At 41.3% G+C, this 15,086-nt stretch overlaps 1 protein-coding gene and 1 long non-coding RNA gene across 19 annotated transcripts in view; one reads left to right on the plus strand and one right to left on the minus strand.

Annotated features, from left to right (window-relative positions):
- LOC133365822 (uncharacterized) overlaps positions 1-11,024 on the minus strand; it is a 34,525-nt gene extending 23,501 nt beyond the window's left edge. Inside the window, exon 1 of the long non-coding RNA XR_009758323.1 lies at positions 10,909-11,024. This is a non-coding gene — a long non-coding RNA (uncharacterized LOC133365822). The remainder of the gene's footprint in view (positions 1-10,908) is intronic.
- The window catches only part of FHOD3 (formin homology 2 domain containing 3), a 573,780-nt gene that overhangs the window by 59,916 nt on the left and 498,778 nt on the right, over positions 1-15,086 (plus strand). For all 18 annotated transcript variants that reach the window (XM_061588106.1, XM_061588108.1, XM_061588113.1 and 15 more), the window contains exon 3: positions 10,657-10,721. In XM_061588106.1, the coding sequence (XP_061444090.1) occupies positions 10,657-10,721 (65 nt within the window). The remainder of the gene's footprint in view (positions 1-10,656; positions 10,722-15,086) is intronic.

Consider the following 15,086-nt stretch of genomic DNA (forward strand, 5'->3'; position numbering starts at 1 on the left):
GACAATCACAAGCAGACTTCACCAGTCTGTTTTGCAGCTGTTCTGTGGGTGCCCCCTTTTGGAAAGAAGACGTCATACTGAATCTACAATCCTCACATAAGAGAGATGTACATATACTGCTGGGTTATATCCTTGGAACTTGGCAGGGAATAACGGTAAGCAAAGATAATTAGATAAAAGATCTTCTACTTTAGCTGTCCATGGAAAGATCTACATTAAACTACAAAAAGAAATGAAACTTCAAATGATATTGCAAAAGTTTCTTGAGCCCTGTGAAGAACAAAGTGAATCAACACCACTGACCTGAGTTCTCCATGTGATAATATGACAACTGTTTCCATTTTTATTTATTCATTTTATTTCCATTTTTTATTCTTATTTATTATGTTATTAAAGGGAATAGGCATGAAAGAGAAGTCCGAAGGCCCCCAACTCCAGAGTAGGGTTACCATAAAAATGTAAATATACTGCCTTCAACTCGATCCCCACCTATGGCGACCCTTTGAATAGGGTTTTCATGGTAAGTGGTATTCAGAGGTGGTTTACCATTGCCTCCCTCTGAGGCTGAGAGGCAGTGACTGTCCCAAGGTCACCCAGTGAGCTTCATGGCTGTGTGGGGATTCGAACCCTGGTCTCCCAGGTCATACTCCAACACCTTAACCACTACACCACACTGGCTCTCTAGGGTTACCATTTTGGCTGATAAATAGGATGTTATCAGATTCCATGCCACCTAAAACCCATTTTCAGTACTATTTGGCCTGGATTCTCAGTTTCCCCCCCTTTTTTTTTTTACAAAAAGCAGGACTCTAGTGCTTGTAGAACCAAGGATATGAGGCAAAATTTGGAGGTTCAGTTCTGTCTTTTGTGTGTGTGAGAACTGAGCCCATTCCTACTTTTCAGTGTTTTTAGCCAATGATTGAAGGCACAGCCATGACTGACATTGGGGAAGCAGGGCAGGCCATAGAAATTGTGAAGAATGACACACCCATTGTCTGGAGAAGGCAATTCCTAGTATATTTGTGAGGGGAGTCTTCCCTGGTAGAGAAGTGAGTGCTGATAACTTGCCTTCCTAAGAGCAAAATGCTTCCCTTTTTTTTTTAATGGTGAAACTTTATGTTTCAGTAGCTGGCTATTTTCTGGACTGCTTGCAGTTGTCTGAGCTGGTAAATTACATATTCTTAATTATGCTTTACTACTCTTTATTTTATATGAGTTTGTTGTCCATGTTGGCATTTGCCCTTTTTATTGTAATTTTACTATTGGTACCTTGAGGTTATGGAAAGATGGGGTAAGATGCACTCAGGCTTTTCTGTGTTGTCTTAATTCTTAAAGCAGGGTTGTTTTACAACCATGGGATACATTTGTTTTAGATTATCAACAGGTAACTGCTTGTAGTTTTTTTTTTTAAAGCCAGAATACCAGTATTATTCATGTTGCTCAGTAACAGTATTACTACTAGAAACTGGTATAGGAATGAGGTTCATAACAAATAAACTTTGAGCAGGAGGCAGATTGAAGAGGGCTACAGAGATTACTGGGCCTAATGCTTTCATTTCCAATTTGGATTTTCAGTGTTTTTGCTATATTTGCACCAGATTCAAAAAGCTGTCAAAGAGCGCTAGGTTTTATTTGGTTGCCTTGCTCCAGACTTTCAACTTGGATATCTAGTTTTACCCAGGGGGAGGGGGGACAATTTGGCTCCAAGCCAGTCACTCCAGTGCCATGCTTACAAATTTCCTAGCGATGAGTTTCCTTGAAGAAGTTGGTGGGAACCTGTAATGCTATGCTGAATGTTTTTCAAGTTCAATTTTTATATACTGATGAAGTGAGGACCCATAATTCTGCCTTTTATTCTTCGCTTTTTTGTCCCTCCTGTTGCTGCTTTGGTTTCTGCATCTGTTCCATTCCTCTTTGAGTAACTCAGCCAGTCAGGGATCACATACTGGACATGAAAACATCACAGCACCATGAAGCCATGTGTGCTAAGGGAAAATTAGAGTTAAGGTAATTCTTCTGGCTTATCAGGGATCACTCTAAGGAGCATATAGAATCTTAGCCCTTTCACAGTGATCCCTTTTGATTAAGCTTTTTGCAAAACCGCATCTTCTCTCCTTTCGGCTTAACACTACTGGGCAGCAAGTTCAATACTTGTTCGCCAGTGCCAGCTTGAAATTTCATCTAGCAGGTTTCACACCTCCCAGCTGAGTGCTGTGCCAGTTGGTAAGAATAGAATCTAAACCTGCTTTCTAAGCTGTTTCCTATCATAATTATCTGTGCTTGGCATGAATAATGATCAGTGTTCCAAAACTGTCTTGTGTTTTTTGAGGGGGGCATCTACATTAAAGACTTGAAGTGGTTTAATAGTAATTCCCTCTCCCTAGACCTAGAGAATTCTAGATACTGTAGTTCTGTAAGGAAAAAATAGCAACCTCTAGTCTGGTCTTGTGGAGGAGCCAAGAGAACAAGACATGTTGGTTGTCACAGCACAGTTGCTCCTGTTGAGCAACTTGCTCCAATAAAGATTGGAAGTGAAATGAGCTCTTTTGAGCCTCTGCCTCCAGTTCACTCTTCTATGCTCCATCCGCTTTTGGAGAACTAGAGTCTCTTAAAGGGGCAGCCTTCTGGCCTGAACATGGAACCATCTCCTGTGTTCCATAGCATTTTGCTTGGTACGCTCCCTGTGCCATTGGACTGGTGAGATACCCTGGGAGACACTTAGTTCCTCAGACCCAGAGGAGGACAACTGTGTGAGATTTCTGGCTCCAGTTTTACAGGCACTGGTGTGGTGGGAGCTGGTTCAAGGGGCTCCTGCCTGTCAGGTTCACCAGCATCAGACTCAGAGCCAAGAACCTGGTTTGCTCTGAGCTCATAGCACTTAGTTGGTAGCAGTGTAGCCTTCAGCTCAAGCGTCTGGTTATTGCTGGAGTGTGGGACACCACTGGCAACTATCAGGGTTGGGATGGGGCAATCATAACCACCCTGATGGAGGGCAGTATATAAATAAATAAAAACAGGTACTCTAGTATAAACTATTAAATATTTGTAATATAGATATACCTCTTTGTGTGTTTTTCCCCTTTAGGATATTGATAGCACTTTTTGAAAAGCATTTTAGTTTTTATTACAAAGATTCTCAAAAAGTATTGTTTTAAAATGGAGATACATTTTTCAGTTAAAACAAGGCTGGAACTTGATGCTGTTGAGGATGTGTAGTGCTGCTGAAGACAACTTCACATTTCGTTCTGTCCCTCTTTTGTCTAGTAATATAAAATGTGGGATGTGACATCATTATGCTCTGAGTTGTCCCAGCCTGGCAAATTATAACTAAATGAAGCAGAGAGAAATCAGGGAAACCCCCAAGCATGAGGACAGCATGCCATGCTTGTTATAAGGGGGGCAGGAGGAGGAGATGTCTAGCAAAACTTCATGTGTAAAATCTAGTTCAGTTCTGTATAGCTGTAATAATGGATAACTAATGGGTATTTTGTTAATGTAATTAGTATAATTAGCTTTTGCTAATCACAGTATATTTCAATTTAATTAGTAGTCTTTGAACTTATTTAATGCTGGAACAAATAATATTCATGGGTCATAACAGAGATAGCTTTCGTTTGCTCACTAATTCATCTAGTCAACCCTGCTTTGAAGCATCACACGATCAGGGGAGTGGTGGGCATGTCGTTTAGTAGGTGAAAAAGAGTTTGGGGCTTTTAAAAGGAAATCTCATTAATGTGAAAATATCACAGGTATATGTTGCTTCATAATTTTCTTTAAAAAATACCTTGCAGATGTGTTTGCTGTTGCGTACTGGTTGAACAGTTCAGTGTTCTGGGAATGATTGCAAGATATCATTTATACTCAGACATTCTTAGGGAGTATAGACTGCCCTAGCAAGATGCAGCTTTGTAGGTTAAAGCAAAACAAAATGTTGGAACTGGCAAGATGTTTTGGCACGGAGCTCTACAGTTATGTCACATTTTTGTAGTGTGAATACCAGAGATGTATTCTGTAAAGGTGCCCTTTTGTAAGAGTGTATTCTTTGGTTAAATTTTAATTCTGGAGACTAGGCTGCAGTTAGCATCCTCCAAGTGCTTTCTGTTGTGCATTCACAATATTTCGTTTGACACAGCAAAATTGTAGCATGAAAACAATATGCACATGTTTGTTCTTCTTGGTCTAACATAATATTGTTGGGAAAGATGTCAAATTGAATTTATTCATATAAATCAAAGATGACTTCAACAATAGCTATGGTAATTATCTTTAAAGGCATGTGAGTAGTATCAGATTGCTTTTTATATGGTCCAGAGTTACCACAGTGGCCTGGTTCGCTTATCAATCTAAGCCAGGAGTGGAGAGCATCAGGCCCAGGGGCCCTCCAGGCCTCTCTATATGGTACCAGGACTCTCCCCACACAATACCCCCTCCCCAGCTATACCCTCTCCTCTCAGGCCACTCCTCTCACTCACCTTGCCTCATATTCTCCTTGAGTATTTTTTCCCCTGGATGGAATCCTTTAATAATGCCGATTGGTTGATTTGCTAGAGAGTAGAGGGGTGTGTGTGTGTAAATTAGCATATTGTATGAAAGTAAATTTTACTGCCCACTTTTAACTCTGGCCCTGCTCACCACTTGCATGTAGCCTCTGGAAGGTTGCCCGGAAGAGAATGTGGTCCTAAGGCTGAAAAATATTCCCCATCCCAGTGCTAATCCAAACCATGGTTTAGCGTGAATGCATGAGTGTGTGAGCTTTGGGAGAGGAGATTGCATCTAGTTTGTTCATCCTCAGTTGTTTCGCTGCTACGCTGAACTGAACTAAGCCATGGTTTGGTTCAGTATGTCTTCTGAACATGCAAACCACAAGACAAACCTTGGCTACTGCTTGTGATTAGCCTGGAGAAAGGTAAAGCACAAATCTGGGTTTGGACAACACACTAAGCCAGAGCATAGCTCAGCTTAGCACAACAGCAAAATGGCTAGGGAGGAGCAAAGCTGTTGTAATCTTTCAGGGAGCCCACGTCTGTGTGCTAAGTCTTGGTTTGGCTTAGTGTGATGTATGAAGCAGGTCTGTGTTGGAGAAAGATTCCAGACTTATTTATATGGTTAGCTATGCCAGTATCACTAACTCTTGTCTTCAGGGATAAGAAATCCCAGCATACTAGAATGGTGTCACATTGCATTCACAGGCCTTCCTTATGTAACTGTGGGACTATAAGTAGCTTCACAGATTGAATTCAGGCCTTGTTTTCATTAGGAATGTGTGGAAACATTTATTTCCACTGATGTTTCTACTTTTCTATAGGCTTTGGTATCCACGAAGAGTCATATAGTGTGCCTTACCTATCCTCACTTTTAGAAATTGCAGACATAAATCAGATCTAAGGCCCATTTTCCCCATCCATAAATGGATGCTGTCCTTTGCTTTCAATAGTATGCATTTTATTTATGTATTTTAAAATATTTGCGTACTGTCCTTCCACCAAATGGGTCCCAATGTGTTTCATAATAAAATACAAACAATCAAATCAATACTGGGAAGTGAACAGTCTTGGGTAATCTGTGTGACTTCCTGGGAAGCACTCAATTTATACCAAATAAAACTTCTGCTGGACATTTCTTGGAAATTACAGTAATGTAATATTGTAGAAAAGCTTTATTTCATTCTCTGTATCTCTCTTGTTGCCGTGAAGGAAAGAGTATCCATGTATTGCAGAAATGAGAGAATTCGTACAGAGAAGGAAACAAACCCTGAACTCTCCCCACTCCGCTTCCTTCTTTCCTTTTCTTTATTTTTTTCTTTCTGTTCCAGCTATCCTCTTCATTGCTAGAACTTACACATACTTTCTTTTGGCTTGCTTGAAAATATTCTTCAGAACTTGGTAGAAAGGTTGTAACTCCCTACAAGCTACGAAAAAAATATCTTGAACTAAGACTAAACCAAAAGGAGAACTTTTGGGCTCGCCAGGGGAGGGGGGTTGGGGGCAGCATGGGGTAACAAAGCCTGATTACCTTTTTGCTGGCTCCACCTGATACACATCCCATTTTTAACCATGCCCCAACTAATTTGCATATCAAACTGCTGATAATTTGGACAGAATTGGACAGAAAGTACATTTAGGATAATCGTTGACACCAGCCAAATTATAATGTCTGTGTTGGAAATTGAAGCTGTCAGATAACTGCAGTGCCCCTTGTTTTCATGGAATATAACCCTGTTTTCTGTACACAGTGGGGCAAGGGGGGTGGTGCAACTTCCTTTTCCCTACTCCCGACCTCCTGCCCTTCCTTTCCACTTTTCAATAGTGGTGGATGGTGATGGCCACCCATATGTAGCCCACCATCACTGAGTTGGAGGATAAGAAGAGGGGATGGGGAGGTACAACCAGTCTAGTATAGCCTATTCCTGCTCCTAAATGTACAGAAAGTACATTTAGGATAATCGTTGACACCAGCCAAATTATAATGTCTGTGTTGGAAATTGAAGCTGTCAGATAACTGCAGTGCCCCTTGTTTTCATGGAATATAACCCTGTTTTCTGTACACAGTGGGGCAAGGGGGGTGGTGCAACTTCCTTTTCCCTACTCCCGACCTCCTGCCCTTCCTTTCCACTTTTCAATAGTGGTGGATGGTGATGGCCACCCATATGTAGCCCACCATCACTGAGTTGGAGGATAAGAAGAGGGGATGGGGAGGTACAACCAGTCTAGTATAGCCTATTCCTGCTCCTTCCCCTGTGCCTCCTCCTTGAAGCAGCAAATGCCACAAATCCCCATGTGTACAGCATTTATTCTGGAGGAGCTAGAGTTACTCTTGGCAGCTATACCGTACATGTGTGAGGCCTGGGACATTGCTTGAGCAGAGGAAGGCTTTGGGATGCTGTGCAGTAGTCCAGAGCAATGCTGTGCTTCTGGCATGTCAGGAGCATCTGCACCCAGCTGTCCATGTGTGGAGTGGGAAGAATTCTTCTCATGATCAGTTATCCTGGCAGTAACAATCCTTTCCAGAAGTTAGAAATTTGTAGAGTTAGCTAAATTTTTGCCGTTGGTTACTTGGGTTTGTACTGAGAATATTTTGTGCTTTCACTGAGGGTGAATACAAATGAATGGTTAATAATAATAATTTTTTAAAATTTAAATCAGATTTTTTAAAATCAAGGTTTGTTCTTGTCTACAGCTTGTAGTTAGTGAGAGATTAACCATGAGTACCGGATTGGTCGACAGGCTAAGGCAAACCTTGACTTAGCTTAGCACAGGGCAATAGTAAAAAGATGAGAGAGGAACAAAGCGGCTGCAAGCTCCCGTCTTCTCCAGGATCTTGCATGTTTGCATGCTCATGCAAGCCAGGCCAATGTAATCTATTGCAACACTGTACTGTTGGTAATCTCCATCTAAATACCCATCCAAGTAAACCCCTTTCATACACTGAAAACTAGTACACCAGGGACATGGCTAGGCTAATATTTTCTCCAAAATATGCTATTTTCCCAAATTCAGGGAGTTTTTCTTCCTTTAAAAGGCTATGGTCTGAAGGCACATGAGGCTAGCACCCTGGTCAGGTCGGATCAGTGCCTGGATGGGAGACTGCTTGGGATATGTAAGCCACCTTGGGTTTCTATCATAAAAAGAAAGGTGGGGTATAAATGTAATAAATAAATAATATTATCAGAATTAAATTTAGGCTCAAACTATTACCAAAAAAAATGGGAAAGAGATCTACAAATATTTCTGTAAGTAATTAGAAATGGATTTGGAACACAGTCCTACAATTCACGTTAAATGCATATCTCAAATAAAGCTTTTATAAACAGTTATTTTTATGGTATCTTATTCCATTAAAGCTGAGCTGTATATAACCCAGTGCTAATCATTCTTGGTAATTAATTTCCATGTTTTTACCTGGATTTTTATGTGCAGGGATATTTCATTTGTGGTCACTGTTTTTTTAAAAATTTAAAAATATTTTTACATTGTATGTGTGAAAGCACTAAAACAACTTCAAAGTAGAGCTGTGGTAAAGTCATTCCTTGATGTGGAAACATACCTTTGCCAGCAGAGTATCTCCACCAGTGGTGTTCGCCTGGCATGTGTAATCCTGCCTGCATAGCTACATCTTATACCTCCTGACCAGCCTTACGATGTAATGTAACTCATGGATATGATTCCACCCTAAGTCTGATATCCTATTTAGCCTTACCTGGAAGTAAGCGCCATTAAATTTTGTGGGGCCTCTGAGCATCTAGATGGGCAGTTTGCTACTTATCTTAAGAGTATATTGTGCTATTATATCGCTCTGCTCTCTTGCAGCAAGGGATGGGTGATAGAGGTAGCTGTTAATTCAGTGGTGTTTTACTGTGACATAAGAACAAATTGGAATTGTGACATCATATATTGAGCCCTGTAACACTTTTAAATGTTATGAAAATAACCATCCTCTTAGACTAAAGGGGTTTTGCCTATTTTATATGTAGGGCACATTCCAGCAGGAAGTTTTCTTTTGATGTTCAAATCCAGTTGAAGGAATATGAATTACACAAGAATAGGCAACTTCTCGGTGAACTGAATCCACAAAGTTAAATGGTTGAAAAATAGTTTTGAAATTAAGTGTGTACAGAAGACTGTTTGAGAACTGGTAAGGTACGTTCCTTACAGACAGTAAAAGATGGACAGCTCACAGTAAGCATGAGCGGAGGTCAAAACAATCAACTAACTAAACATTTGTTTTACAGATTAGTACATCAGTCATTCATATTCCAAATGCTAAAAGAAGCTGGACATAGCCTGCTAGAGAAATATGTGCTGAGACTCTCCTTTGTTTATTATTGTTACATCTGTAGTGACTCTGTTTACAATATGAAGTATTTGTTATATAATCACACAGGGATAATAATATTGCATTCTCATTCTCTCTCAGTAGCTCTGATTGGTTGTTTTTCTCCACATGATTATGGTCATGTAGAGGAAGACAGTGAGGCCATATCCACTCCTGCCCTGACATTGTGTCCCCTGCCAGCCCTGCTACCTGCTGCTCATGCATTTGGGGAAAAGTCTGAAGAAACTTAAATGCATAAGGTCTCTTCCCTCCTCCAGTGATTTAGAACTCTGATCACGCAGGGATCTAAGATCCAGGAGGGGCCTACATGTCTAGAGCACATTCCCCTCTACAGACCTTTCCCCAATGTGTGGACAGCTTGGAGTAAGGCTGGCACTGGCAGGATGCCACTGACTTCCTCCCATTGGCATAATCATGGTAAGTAGATTGCCTGCGTTAGGATTTGTCTCTAGCCCCAATCAGACATTTTTCCAAAATGTATGGAAATAACACGTGAAGAAAGTGCCAGGGCCATGCATGTTGCCCTCACTCCTAATGTCCCTGCGCTCACTGGGTCTGCCCGCTCCACCTCCTACCTTCCCACATTAAGTAGGAAAGTCTTAATAGGGCTTCTGAGTACATTCACTTGAACATGCTTGGAAGTCACCCCGTGGAAACCCAGTAGTGCAGGGTTCATGATTATTGTAATGAAAAATGGTAATGGACTGCTGTCAAGTTGATCCTGACTTATGGCGACCCTATGAATAGGGTTTTCATGGTAAGCGGTATTCAGAGGTGGTTTTACCATTGCCTCCCTCTGAGGCTGAGAGGCAGTGACTGGCCCAAGGTCACCCAGTAAGCTTCAGGGCTTTGTGGGGATTCGAATCCTGGTCTCCCATGTAGTAGTCCAACACTCTAACCACTATGCCACACTGGCTCTCGATTATTGTAATAGGAGCTCAGAAAACAAGGGCAAACATTACGGTGTGTTGTTTAACTGTTGTATTTAGACATGTTGCCAAGCTTCATGAGTCCTTGGCTTGGAATGTGAACTATGGCAACTTGCACTGTTTGCCTTAAAAATGAGGCGAGCACTTCAACCTTATGTGTTCTTATTGGAGCCAGAGAAGAGCTGCACCCATCCACCACCCACTTATTTGTCTGCTGTTCTGATGGTGTAGTCTGCAACTCTAAGCAGGAGCAGCAGGCAGAGAGGGAGGTGGGTCTGCCTCTCTCTGACCTTGCCTTTTCCCTGGACCTTGAATACTGTTACAGCAGTGACCATGGAGCCTTGGTAAAATAAATTTTCCCAGGGTGTTTGAAAAAGCCTGACAGACACAGCTCCCTTCCTCTGCCAGAAGAGCCGCAGCACCTGTTGCTAGTTAAGGGGATTGGACCCAGTTGTGCTGCCAGTGACATCATTACGTGTGTGAAAGGCTCTGAGCAGTTTTCTGACTTTGAGGGAAATGGCTCCATTAAATGAACCCTGTACAAAATGAGCCCAGGGGGATTCATCATTCTTAGTTGTGTTTGTTCATTCATGTATTGATGAATATGTAAAAGTTTTTATCCTTTGTGCTTTTTGGCAAAAAATAAGCAAACCAAATGAACCTGTTTTCTGGTGTAAATCAATTGAACTATTAAAACCATTTACTTAAAAATGTAATATAAATATATATTTTAAAATCTGGTTTAATAAGGAAATGCACTTATTGCAGCTTCATGCATCCTTTTCTGTCATTGTTGAGAATGTACAGGGTACTACTGCACTTCAGATGAATCCCCAAGATTTTGCTGTAATTAGCTTTTCCTATGCTCATTAATTTCCCCCCTTTCCCCCCCCAGCAGGGGCAAGAAGCACAGTATAATTTTGAGGACCCAGCTTTCAGTCAGAGTCCATGCCTGCATTGGTAAGTGAGCTTCCAAGTATTTTGATATGGTAAAGAAGTAAAATGCAATGGAAACATTCCAAAAGCAAGAACCTGTGGCACATACATTACTTTTTGTCATTTTGAAACTACTGCAAATATTTTGTCTGCCATCAAAAGGGTCTATATAGTGCCCAAACACATTACATAACAAGATAATAAGTCTTACCTGTTTAATGAACACATACAATGTAGCTTTAGTTCCTGTAATTCTAAGGAATAGTTTTAAGATGAGAGATAAAACATCAGAGCTTGGATTCAGGGCCTGGCCTTCCATGCACTTCCCGTTCATTCTACAGGAAGTGAGCTTTGAATTGCACATGTGCCCTTGCTTCCTGCATGCCCTGAAGTTTCTCTTCTTATGGAAGAGAAAAGGAAGCTATGTGTGCATAGAGCTGTGGATCAGAGCCCTAAATTACCTTGCTGGATCAAACCAAGATCCTTGTAGCCCAACATTTATCTGTATTTTGATAATTTTATTATGTCTACTTGTTTTTAAATTTTGGTTTTATTGGTGGTTTCTTATGAATACTTTATGTAAACCACCTAGAGTGTTTTTTTAATTAAACGGTATATAAATCTTGTTAAATAAAAATAATTCTGCCCTGCCCCAGCAGTGTCCAAGCAAACAAATGACTACAATATATATGCTCCAAATAATGTGTTTAGTCCTTTTTAAAAGCCATCTGAGCTGATTGATGGTCATCACCACATTTTGTGAATATCATGAACAGTACACTGTATAGAAACCCTCCAAGGCATTAAATCCTTAAGGTGATGGAACTGGTATTTTGTATATTTGAGAAAAATAATTTTGTGCTGCTTGATTATGTTTCAGGTTTGCTCAGTTATTAGCTCATGAATAAGGAAGTACAGTGAATATTGGGGTTTTTTTGCTAGAGGTGAATACTTTTGCTATTTGTAGATGTTAAAGACAGTTGCAAGAACATTCGCAACACGTTTTTGTTCAACTCATCTAACTAGAGTATTTGTATCTGCCTCATTGGATTAGACATGCTGGTTTGAGATGGGGAACTGTGGAATTGCTGGCTGGCAGCAAGCTACTGTATTTTTAAGAGCAGATAATATTTATTGCTTTAAGTCGTGCAACTCTTGGCCAGGCAAACTGTCATTACTGCTGTGTCAGTGACTGGAAATAGAATAGAATATTGCTGTCAAAAGGGAAGCCAAATGAAATCAGTGTGTAGAAAGCAGCTCATGCATATCAAATCCTGCCAACTCAGCACAAACAAATGCCTGTGTTTCAGTGCAGTTTGAGTTGCTGCCCTGGGTGTCTTTGTAATGAGGCGTTACTGGTAGCAGGTGAAAAGAACCAGGAGAGGTGGTGTCATTTAGTCAATTGGATTTAACCTGTTTTCAAATCCCTGATTGGATGAACACAAAAGGCAGTGTCTCTTCTTATGTTCCTACATTCTGAAATTCATCAAAAGGGAAATTAAGACTGTCTTATATATTGTCAGGTCATTGAGTAATCTAGAAAAGTAATGTTTACTGTGACTTGTAGCCTTTTGCATCCCTTCTACCTGAGGCCCTTTGAACTGCAGATGTCAGGGACTGAATCTGGGATTACTATGTGCAAAAGTAACCCACTATATTATTCCCATAAAGATTTAGTATGTTATAGCAAAAAGCAGAGTCCTTTTAAGACTAATCTAAACATAACTTGGAGGGTGCAATCTCAATCTGACACCAGAACCCACAGGAATCTGAAGACACAAGCTTGGAAAATGAAACAAACACTTTATCATTGCTAGCATGTAGCTTCCACTTCATTCTACCTTCACATTTGTTGGCATAGACTTGGATGGAGGCTGATTTATCTACCTGTCAACCACACTCAGTGAACAGAGGGGGCTATTATTTGAAAGTTGCCTATGGGTAGTAAGTCAGAAAGTGTGTGGAAGAAAGATGACAGCTTGTTTTGCCTATCTTTCTGCTACCCTCTCAGTTACACCTGCACCTCTGCCTCTCTTCATTATCTAGTAAAGCAGATTCCCATTGTCTACAAAGGTTCATGCTTCAATAAACTAGATAGTCTTTAGAACTCCATAGGACACTTCATAGTTCCATATCTGTAAAATGGTAATTTTCTTCCATTGGGTGGTTAAGAAAACAACAAGGCTATATAAAAGAGTTGATTATTTTTCTCTTCATTAATCATGGTTAATGATTAATTAAAGAATTTGAGAAAAGGAGGCATTTTTGTTTGGCTGAATTGGATCTTTTTCCTTGGTACTGTTTCTTAACTTTGAAATGTGAACTTCGGTGTGTTCCAATTTCCAGCTATGCATCAGTTCATTCAATAGGAGTAATTATATGTTCCTACCTGGATTTTCATGTGTAGGCATGTTTCATTTGTGGCCATCAGTTTTGTGGATTTAATGCTGTATGCTATAGCCAGCATGGATTTTTTGCATTCTGCAATGTTAAATTGAAAATATCCCCCATGCCATTCTGATCCTTCCCATAAGCTCATTTCAAAACAAAACCTTACAAAACTTATAGTCCTGAACTCACAAACTCTTGCTTCACAACCGCCTAAATTTTCATGGTGATACACAAAACAGTCAGAGAGAATTGAGAGTTCGAAGTCTAAAAAGAGAGAAAAAAACCCGAGAGCCCTTTTGGACTTTTTTCTGTCAGAGTTCTCATAATTTGTTGAAATTCATTAAAAATCAGCCATGTTCACAGAGTACCTGTAATCCTATTACTAGCCTTGCCCCATACTCTGACCTTCACCTTCTGTAGTTGAAAAGTTTTAAAAAAATGCTTGGCTGATTTTTAATTAATTTAAGAAATTTAGCATTGGAATCAATGATAAGCCTGTGCATGCTCAGTAAGAACCAACTGTCAGTGTTCTGAAAGCCAGGCTCACAGCTGCTTGGCTTGACTAGTAGCCACACCCACACAAGACCTTTATTTCGCTTTAGACAGACATGGCTTCCTCCAAACAATCCTGGGAAGTGTAATTTGTGAAGGGTGTTGAGAGGAGACTCCTATTACTGTGACAGAGCTCCAGTGGCCAGAGTGGTTTAACAGTCAGCTGCTCTGATTGAAGTTGTGTGAGGGGAGCAACTCTCAGCACCCTTCACTAAACACACTTCCCAGGATTCTTTGGGAGAAGCCATGACTGTCTAAAGTGAAATAAAGGTCTGGTGTAGATGTGGCCAGGGACAGGTTTGGTTTCAGTTTGGGTGGGAGACTACATGTGCCTGCTGTAGAACAAAAAGGTGGGGGAAACGCTGTTCACAATGTTTTCCTTTTGGAAAGGAAAGGGGCTTCCCTTCTGCCCAGTGCCCACCCACCCAATCTCCTCTCTTCCCCTCCCCTCCCCCTGGTCAGTTTCACCTATCCTAAGCATGATTGCACAAGAGTAAATCCCCCTGAACTCAAAAAGCATGCAAATCAAACCTGCCTTCCCCTCTCTCCTATCCTCTCCCTCTTGCCCCTCCCCTCCCCCTTCCTTTGCCCCCCTCTCCCCCTTCCAATTTCCTTCTTCCCGCTCCTCCTCCTCCCATTCTCTTCCCCCTCGCCCATGGTCAGTTTTACCTATCAAGCGTGGTTGTACAGGAGTAAATCCCATTAAATTCAATAAGCATGCAAATGATCAAACCTGCCCTCCACTCCTCCTCTCTCCCATCACCCCCCCTTTTCTCCTTCCCTCCTGCTTCCTTTGCCTCTCCCCCTCCCCTTCCAACCCCTCCTTCCCCCTCCTCCTCCTCCTGCTCCCCTCCCCTCTCCCTTCCCTTCCCTTCCCTCTCCCCTCCCCTCTCCCAACTCCTCCCCCATGGTCAGTGTTACCTATCCTAAGTAGGATTGCAGGGGAGTACATCCCACTGAAATCAATACACATGCAAATGATCAAACTTGCCCTCTTCCTCCCCCTCCTGCCTTCTCCCATCCCCATTTTCCTCTCTGCCCTTCCTCCCCTACCCCTGCCCTTCATCCTCCCCTCCCCGTCCCCCTGTGGTCAGTTTATCCTAGGCATGATTGCAGGGGAGTACTGCAACTCAATAAGCATGCAAGTGATCATTCTCAGCAAGCTTGCACAGGATCCCATTTCTTACCTCCCAGATTAAAAAGCAGGGAAATTCACTAATAGGCAAAAAACCTTGCGGTTTAAGAATGTACCTGTAACCAAAATATATTTCTGTCAAACTTTAAAAAGCAGGGAAATTGGGCAGCTATAGTGAATGCACCAGGGCAGCAGGAGACCTGACCTCCTGTCTGAGATATTGTACTGCCCTACACATTTGTCAAAATGCAAGCAGAATTTGGGTTGGTCTTTCACAGTCTAATCCACTTCCTGTGTAGCTTGAAAGAATT

This window comes from Rhineura floridana, chromosome 11, assembly GCF_030035675.1.
Source record: "Rhineura floridana isolate rRhiFlo1 chromosome 11, rRhiFlo1.hap2, whole genome shotgun sequence".
Classification (NCBI taxonomy): Eukaryota; Metazoa; Chordata; class Lepidosauria; order Squamata; family Rhineuridae; genus Rhineura; species Rhineura floridana.